The sequence below is a fragment of the Coffea arabica genome, chromosome 4c (genome assembly GCF_036785885.1).
Source record: "Coffea arabica cultivar ET-39 chromosome 4c, Coffea Arabica ET-39 HiFi, whole genome shotgun sequence".
In the NCBI taxonomy this organism is placed as follows: domain Eukaryota; kingdom Viridiplantae; phylum Streptophyta; class Magnoliopsida; order Gentianales; family Rubiaceae; genus Coffea; species Coffea arabica.
The window spans coordinates 1,850,469-1,859,687 of NC_092316.1; the positions used below are offsets into that span (position 1 = coordinate 1,850,469).

The 9,219-nt window shown below is 38.6% G+C and overlaps 2 protein-coding genes across 5 annotated transcripts; one reads left to right on the plus strand and one right to left on the minus strand.

The window, feature by feature from the left end:
• The first annotated feature begins 1,151 nt into the window (after window positions 1-1,151).
• Window positions 1,152-3,672, plus strand: LOC113742971 (transcription factor bHLH87). Of its 4 annotated transcripts, none has more exons than XM_072045299.1 (3): window positions 1,152-1,557; window positions 1,700-1,912; window positions 2,007-3,672. In XM_072045299.1, the coding sequence occupies exon 3, from the start codon at window positions 2,115-2,117 to the stop codon at window positions 3,462-3,464; it is 1,350 nt and encodes a 449-aa protein (XP_071901400.1). In that variant the 5' UTR covers window positions 1,152-1,557; window positions 1,700-1,912; window positions 2,007-2,114; the 3' UTR covers window positions 3,465-3,672. The 4 variants fall into 4 exon arrangements, with proteins under 4 accessions (XP_071901400.1, XP_027126811.1, XP_027126812.1 ...); XM_027271010.2 differs by having other exon boundaries at window positions 2,058-3,672; XM_027271011.2 differs by having other exon boundaries at window positions 1,152-1,490; window positions 2,058-3,672.
• Window positions 3,673-7,654: 3,982 nt separating this feature from the next.
• Window positions 7,655-8,664, minus strand: LOC140004873 (uncharacterized). Its single transcript, XM_072045026.1, has one exon. It carries the CDS (start codon window positions 8,653-8,655, stop codon window positions 7,729-7,731), a length of 927 nt encoding a protein of 308 aa, XP_071901127.1. The 5' UTR covers window positions 8,656-8,664; the 3' UTR covers window positions 7,655-7,728.
• Window positions 8,665-9,219: the final 555 nt, after the last annotated feature.

Here is a 9,219-nt window from a genome sequence, read left to right on the forward strand (position 1 = left end):
CAGAAATGTTCTTAAAGAAGTGACAAAATAAGCAATTGCTATGGCAACCCATCCATTGAGCTGTACTGATGGGGGGCATGTGGGGCGATGCCTTCACAGTCCAGATGCTCTCTCTCTCTCTCTCTCGACAGAGACAGAGACAGAGACAGATAGAGAGGGGGGCATGCAGTGAGAACTAGTCTCTAGAAAATGGAGGATTTGTGGAGTTTATGAGATGTGAAAAGACAAAATCCTAGGAGCGAGCGGTGCCTGCTCCTCCCCCTAAGTCCTATCTTCTCTTCTGAGTTCTTCTGACTATTTTGCTTGCATAGCCTTCCACCAAGTTTTAATTTTGTTTATCCTCCCCTCCGCCCACGAACCCACTAGTACTTGTTCTATATTTTCATCTTGAAGGCGATCATGATGCGAAAATCCTAAGAAACATTTCTTCAGATCTGTCAAAGATTATATATGTTCTACATCATATCTGGTCTTTTTTTTAGCATATATATACTAGTTGCGTGCTACTCCATAAATTAAAAAAAAAAACATCCCAAGCTGATATTTCTACATGGGCCACGCTTGATGAAGACTGCGTCTAATACAGCGTTGGCGAGTATATACAGTGAATGAAGTTTGAGCTCTGGTATCGTATCAAGAACAGACGAGGGCAAGCAGTGTCATCCACTCGGGTGGGTTACCTAATGCATTTCCAGCGCGCTATGGCTGTAATCCAAGCAATTTCGACTTAGAAACAAATGAACAAGTCTTTGCATACATCTTATTATTATTATAATTAAAAAAAAAAGGAGCAAATTTATTTGCCTTGAAAGAGCAAGCATGCATAAAAAGAATACATAAAATTGTTTTTTTAAAAAAAAAGAAAAGGTTAAAAACTTTTAGCATCAAAAGGCACTAGTCTGAGGTAAAAAGTAAAACGGTTAAAAACAGGAAACGGCTATGATTAAGAATATGATTGATGGAAGTGTTTGAGAAGGATAGCAAGCCTTACCCACAGGGTAGCAACTTTTTTTTTTTATTACACAACTTTACAGTACGCATGAAGCAGAATGAGCCAAAAGGAAGTCAGACTTCAGAGTTCTCCACAGGTAAGCAATAAATATATAATTTGAAACAACATCCAAAATTGCTTTCTTCTGAAATCTCATGCTCCCCATCCGCGAAAAATACTCTCTTGCTTGCAGCCCCACCTAACTAACCAAAAGCTTATCTTTCCAAGACCATTACATCTCCTGTCAACTGTAAAAACTATGTTAGAATATTTGTGCAAAGCTTCCCCTTTCATCATACTAGCTAGCTAGTATTATATCTATCTATCTATATCTATATATATAGATATTCAACTACACACCACCACTGCCTACCCTACTTGCTCAATCAATCCTTTCTTTCTAATTCCTATATAACCCCTCAAACCAGCAACCATCATATTTTCGTTCAAGAGTGAAGAATATCGGTCCTTCTTCGCTGTTCAAGGCATAATAGCAGTAGTATAAGCCTATAACATCCTCTTAATTTCAGTAACATCCTCCACACTTGAGTTAACCAACTATTGCAGTAAATGACTTCTTTCATTTGAACGAGTTTTTTTTTTTTTTCTTTTAACCTTAAATTGCCCATGTTATCTAGCTGTAAAGTTCGACAAAATTTGTTAGCATAAAACTGACGTTGATGATGATCTTTTGGTTGATGATTGCAGTTTTCAAGGTACAGCATTGATTATGGTTGTTAGCACTGTTACAGGATTGTACACAAGATGACACGCATCTGAAGCCATTCCCGCGTCAGCTCTTTGGTTCTCTAACTAAGGCTCAACTCGCACGATTTCTTCAGTCGATCGGTTGTTCTTCACACTAAACGTTCTCCCGAGGACACAAGCATAAGCAGCTGGATCTAGAGTACTTACTGATCGGTAGGCTTTTCTAGTTTCTACTGATCAAATACCAGCCCTTTGACTTGGTTTAATTGAGGCAATAAATGCACTAAATACAGGCTATAATATATAGGTGGATAAGTGTCAATTTTGTGCTTGAATTCGGATCTTAATTTTCTGTCAGCTATTCAAGAGCCTTCTTGTCATTTTCTCTGCAACGGCTACAAGTTGCATCATTAATATGGATGGTTTCAACTGGGATGGAGCAGAAGTACCTGAGAACAAATCAGCTTCATGGGAGAATCCACAAGAAAGCCTGATGGTGCCCAATTCAAGTGGCTACGCATTTCTCGGAGGTAAAGTAGATATCCCAGAGGATATTTTTAATACCATTCAGTTGCTCCAAAGAACCGGTTCACCAAATTTCAAGACGTGCAGAGGAAGTCAGAGTTTTCAGCATTCAGCACCGGCTTTTAATCCGCCCATACAGGTTCTCTCGAGCTGGAACTTTTCTCTGCAACAAGAGGCTACAAAATTAGCTGGTGACGATGAAGTGCCTAGAAAATCATCAGTAGCTGAAATATCTTCTCCAATTCCTAATAGGACCGACTTCATCAACCAGTTGAATGGCCTATTCTTCGATTATGACACATCAAACAAATCAATCATCAACACCTGCCTCCAGGAAGCTAAGGCTGGATTAATAGCAACAGCTACAGGCTCCACGGAATCGCTTGATTGCCTGCTATCGGGGTCCAACAGTAACACAGACACCACATCAGTCGAAGATGATGCAGACATTTCCATGATCTTCTCTGACTGCAAAACCTTATGGAACTTTCGAGCTGTGAATGGTGTTTCATCGGGTGAGTCTGCCTGCGATAGCTCCAACGCAAAAGATAGCAATAATCACAACCGTATAAAAGAGCTGGACGAAACAGCTTCAAAAACTACTTCATCAGGCCAACATGCCAGTCAATTACCTAGACATGCTACCAAGAGAAGCAGTGAAACCCTACTCCAAAATCTTGTCCGCTCAGATAGTTCCAACAGTTTCCAGCTGATATCAGAAAACGAGCCAAAACCCAAAAAGCCCAGATCAGAAAAGCGTCCAACTTCATCAAACATCAGCTTTCAGCAGCCTAGCTCGTCAATAACGTCTGCAGGAGGGGAGCCTGATTCAGAGGCCATTGCCCAGATGAAGGAAATGATTTATAGAGCGGCCGCTTTTAGGCCAGTGAATTTTGGCATGGAGGTAATGGAGAAGCCTAAGAGAAAGAATGTCAGAATTTCAACTGATCCGCAAACTGTAGCTGCAAGGCAAAGAAGAGAAAGGATAAGCGAAAGAATTAGGGTTTTGCAGAGGCTGGTCCCGGGCGGTAGCAAGATGGATACTGCATCCATGCTTGATGAGGCTGCAAACTATCTCAAGTTCCTCAGGTCGCAAGTTAAAGCATTGGAAGCCTTAGGACAAAAGAACGAGGAGTCGCTGCTGAATTATCCTTCAATTCCATTCAACCACTCATTTCCAGTAGTGACATCAAATTTTCTCCTCCACAACCCTAATATTGTCAACCATCCAAAAATCTGAGACAATTTGTTGTTCAACCTAACCCCACCTCCAAAATACCCCAAAAAAAAAAAAAAAGAATTGTATGAACCACATATCAGGCATAGAGTTTTATTCTATTACTATTTGGGAGGGGATGGGATTTTGGTAAAGGACCTTGACATTTGTCACATAATCAGGCTAATCATCATTGAACCATGATGATAAATCCATATGCATTGGTTTAGAATCCTGGATTTTTATCATCTCCTCATCATTGCTTATTCCACGATTAAGCATCATTAATATTCAATGTACCATCTCCTAATTATCACAGTCATTATGACGCGCACCGTTCAAGAGCCAAAGGGGGGTCCAAGCTCATTTACACTTTCGTACTACTACAACTTTTTCTACTCAGCCAGCCAAAGCGTACTTTAGGCTATGCTTTAACTCATGACATTGAGAGGGCGAAAATACTAAACTAATAGTTAGTAGAAGCAAGAACAAAGGCTGGGGAATTTAACTTTGAGACGAGTTGTCAATGGCAAAAGTCTCAGTAATTATAACCCTTATGATTAAAGATCTTGGCTAAAAGTGATCAGGACTCTATGCTCTCTATGCTGAAAAGAAAAGAAAAACATCATTTAATTTGCAACTGTCATTTGAAGCATATTTATCTTTGGACATTTTTTTTTAAAAAAATAAACAGTAGCTGGTTACTTGATCAATGCACTAGACATTCCCTTCATATCAGTCAGTGGTCCTGTCTCCTAGATTCAATCCAAGGCGTGCCCCTTGATTTTCACCCTCAAGCTTATTGCCATGCACATGTTATATATTCCTCTCCCTTGGCCTGTCTGCTTAACTAAGTTCAATATAAACCTAATCACATGTGCATCAATAAGTAGTACTTTATTAACCACGATAAATTCTGAAACTTTTTTGACGTCAAAAGTATGCCTTCCAAGGCACGCAGGGAATAGGAATTTGTCAAGTTCTTGGTTTTATAGAACGAGGGTCCTCTCTCTCTCTCTCTCTCTTTTAATCAATAGGCTCAGAGGACTTTGACTCAACGGAATGGCTATTTGAGCAATGACTTAGGCTGAACTAAGGACAAAAAAGATTTGGAGAAAAAGTAGGTATAAGTGCTTATCGCAGCCCTTTTCCTTGAGGTTTGTTTCATTTCACATACATAGTTGATGCGTAAAATACTAGTAGTAGTAGTATATTGTCAGGATTGTTTGCTAAAAATAGGAAATTCTGTTGAGGGAAGAAAGCAGATCTGATGCTTGGAATTTAGGTAGGAACGTACTTTAGGTCTTGCTTGTTGTTTTCTTTCAATTTGACTGCATTTTTTTCTATATATATAAAATAAAAAAAAAATCCCAATGGAATCAACCCAATAGTTGCGGGGGTGGCATACCAAGTCGGTACGTGTTTGTGGCTGTTTTAGTTTATGAACGGTAGGTTGGCTTTCACACGAATAAGATTTGACTTTTGGGTGGTCTACAAATTTGTCAAGTACTTGACGCATCTCACAGTCCTATCCTTTTTAGCATCACCACTCCAAAATTAGCATCGCCAATCCTCCTACAGCTTCAAGCCCGACTTCATCTTCTGTTACATGTCTACCATTCAATGAAAACTCGTCCACTCCTATCTCTGACGTAACCTCATTCAAGGTTAGAATCGGAAAAAAAAAAAGGTTGCTAATATTAATAACAATAAATCTTAATTAACATTATTATATATATTTAATTCATGACATACGTACGAAAATTGAATTTTACAATGTCAGTCAGTGTAGGAACTATTAATAATACTATACTACTGAAAGCTACAAAGAAACCAGATTTTGATGGTTGAGTAAAACGCATTTGGAATTAGCATGACTTTTTTTTCCTATTCTTTTGTCTAATAGTATATGTTTGGTCTGGATCCCTCGGGTGGTGGAACGTGATATGGAAAAGGAATGATCTGATTTCTTCGTCGTTTTCTTCTTCTTCTTCTTATTCTTCTTCTTTTATGGAGAAAAAAAAAAGGTGAGTTAAAATTGTCTACGTTATTGGAATTTGATACGAGAGTGTGCAGACAAAAATTTCGTACGTGATGCGTTTGGGGACTCTTTCCTAATTTGCGAAAAAGTCAAATCGGGTTTTAATCCAAACATAAGAAATTGTGTAAAAGAACACAGGGGGAACCACTAAAAACTAGGGGTGTCATTATGTTGAATTTAGCTGAATATTTCCAACTGTTTTTGGAGATATTTTTGAAATATTTTACTGTCGTAGTAGTATATATAAAAAAAATTTTACTTTACAATTCAAACCTGATTTGATCTTTTGATGAATGGAAAATAAGTTTTAAGCTGTTATGAAACAATTAAAATGTGGATATCCCTTTGTATTTTCAAGAAGATTAATTCATGATTTATTGCTACATTATGTATAGAAGTTACAATCCATAAATCTATTCATGTAGTGGAGAAACCGTTTCATAGATTTCTTCATATTCTTGTAGTAGTGGGTGTTTAATAGGATTGATATTCCTTTAATCTTGTAGTACCTATATATAGAGGTACATTGACATCCTTTGTAAGCATTTTTGTAGTTTGTTGGAATACAATAATATCATTCTCCATTGCTCTACTTTTCCTCTAATATCTCCATTCATACTATAGTAGTTTATTTTGTTTTACAACACAGCGTATATATATATATATTTTTTTTAAATTTACTGTTCCCTCCCGTCCGTTCTTGGATTGGATTAGAGGAACATCCCAGCGATAACCTTCGCAGATCCAAAACAATAAGAATAGGATGAATCGAGCTGCACAAAGAGTGTAGTTAAGTAAGGTAAATGTATGTAGACTACCTCAATTTGGAATCCGTGGACAGGCCCAGTTCTACAAACGTCCGTTCCGATAGACGACAAACTTGATACAATAGATGTCCGCTTGTAATAGAAAATGGGTTACGGCTCATGCAAGGTAACTGTCGATTCAGGACAGGTTCGTTAGTCCAAAAGCGGTCGAGGCCCGCTAGAGAGAACGCAGATCTGACCGGGCGTTTGGTGTCGGCTGCAGTCAATATTACAAGGTTTTTTCTTTTTCTTGGTCTTTTTAAATTTCTAACAAAAGAGCGATGGGATTTACGAAGTAGGGACAAGGAAGGAGGGAAGATTTGCAAGTTGTGGGATTTCAATGTTAGCCACTAGATCAAGGAAATATTACAAGGTGAATATGTAAGGAAGAATAACAAATCTTCTTGAGGTACCTTGGAAGATAAAGATATGAATGTTTTAACACAACATAAAATAGGAGGATTTTGTGTCAGAAATTTCAAGTACCAATATATATATATATGTGTGTGTGTATTTCAGGCATGCAATCCAAAACAATTGAGTTTGTTATCATATTTCGATATGGATGTATTTGAATAGTAGATTATTTGGGATAATCTTTTTTAAAAAGTTCTGTAGCACTTTTTTGATGCAATGATGCATGTGAGATTAAAAAAAAAAAAGAGAGTTGAAAAATGTGTTGATAACGTAATAATCCACTATCCAAATAGTTAGTTTTTTTTTTTCCCTGTTATTGAATAATACCTCAATGACAAATCAAATATTTCTGATCAAACGTTTAATAAGGATGATATATATATATATATATTATATCATTTGAAGGGATGCATAACCCTCCTTGTATGATAAAAAAAAAAAAAAAATTGGGTAACATAACTAAATTAGCTGAAGTAATACGTCACATAATGTTTGTAATATAAAGACATAAGAAGTTAACACAAATGACAGACAAAAGAAATGCATATTCTCCTAACCAAAAAGGTTTAAAAAAGAAAAGAAAAAAGAAAAAGGAAGATGCTTTTAGAATACATGACAACTGTCAACCAATCCTGCAGCCCTCCTCACTGGAGAAAAATGTTAATCAAGCAAAGTCAAAACTAAGAGAGTTTTTTAAATTGGACCAATGACGGTCAAACTTATGGAAGGAACTATTCTCTGGGAATGAAATTTGATGACGCAAATGACCATATGATCAGAGCTGTCATCATAATCCTGATCGCTGATTCCAGTATTTGGCAATGCAAGCCTATTGCTGCAGTAGTTTTTAAAAGTTTTGATCTCAAAATTCAACAACCAAATTACTCTGGGATTAAACTGAACAAATATACCCTGGTAACGACGTCTGATTTTGATCCTATACTGGATAATCTTTCAACTTGCCTGTGCAGGTTGGCGCCACTTCAGCCCGCGAAAGACGTTAAAAGATTGTCTTCAATGAATCTCACTCGATCTTCCATGCATAGAGGAAGAGGCAGAAGGGTGAACTTTTGGAATGGCTTTGGGTGGAATAATAGCGGCTATCAGCGCTGCAATCGCTATCGCCGGTGCAATTGCTGTCTTTGTCGCTTTCTGCCTCTGGTACCCCTGGCTTGAAGATGAACAAACCATGGCTCGTTCCAGGGCTGCAAAATAACCAAGAATGCACATCCCAGAACACTTGGATCGGTTGCTTGTTGACTAAAACAGTTTGGTTACCCCTGAATTTCCACTGCAGATTCCTGATGTGAATCAGAACAATCCCATCGATGCTGATCCACATTTCAGGATCTCTAGGCCCTGATGTCGAACTCTCCACCACAATGTCATGATCTTTTTTCCTGTGATCAAATTTGGCTCTAGTAGAAAAGGACTTCTTGCCGAAAACATGTTCTTTCTTGAAGAACAGGACAGCATCAACCAATGCAGGCCTTGACTTCGTCCGCTTGTAGGCCTTTTTCTTGTAATCCCCTATTAATAACACCACCTCTTCATCCGCAACTAGAGCTACGTAGAAATCTGTACATGGTTCTGGGCTCCCAGAAAATTTAGCCGATCGCAGATCCCAATACGCATCTAGTTGGTTTCCATCAACCTCGAAGGTTTTGTACCCCTTTTTGGCCCAAAAATGCCACGGCTTAAGGTCAATCTTGCACGTTTGATGATAATCAGTCTCTACGCTATCTACGGTTATGCTCAGGGAATGGTTCATCAGATTCTTGCTCCACAAAACTGTGACATTTCTCCAGTAACCACCGATATGAGTCTGATAAACGCAGGTGGCCGTGCTCTGGGCATTTTTTGTCGTTACGGGGTCTTCTGTTATCCTCTGAGCGAAAGAAGGTTGGGAAACTGACCATGACTGGGACCTGGAGCTGATCCGGTAAGCCATTTATTCGAACTTCCCGCCTTTCAACACATAAATTGAATAAACTCCAACATGGAAGGAGAACAAATGGACATGATCGCCAAAAACTGCATGAAGATGATGATGTTCGTCCACTCATCCAATAATCGAGAACTCCTCGGCCGCGTTGCTGGTTCTTAATTTGTGCATCACAAGAAAAAGGACGGGCACGGACGGCCTGGTCAGGGAGTTAAATCGAATAACTAGTGGCAATTAATTTTTCAGGGATTGCTAGAAGAACTATTGAACTAATCGGGATGTAGGAGGCAGTATTCTCGTTTCGAGACTCATAATCCTGATGATTATTGAAGAACGGAAATGTCCCACATGACAGAAAATGGGACAGATTCGAAGAAAAGAAAAACGTGAATGCTAAATGGGAATTGATTTCCAGGAGAAACAATTGATGTCAGAATGGTTGGGCAAATTGGAAGTGGAAGTTCGGACAAGAAAGTTTTGTTGGCGGAGGAAAATTCTCCTGTTTGCGGCCATGGGTTAAGAGTTCCCGCAAAGGAAGGGTCCAATATTAGAAAGTATGCTACATCCGGC

Coding starts and splice junctions, on each gene's coding strand:
- LOC113742971 (XM_072045298.1), top strand. CDS start 2,115: ATGGATGGTTTCAACTGGGATGGAGCAGAAGTACCTGAGAACAAATCA.
- LOC140004873 (XM_072045026.1), bottom strand. CDS start 8,655: ATGGCTTACCGGATCAGCTCCAGGTCCCAGTCATGGTCAGTTTCCCAA.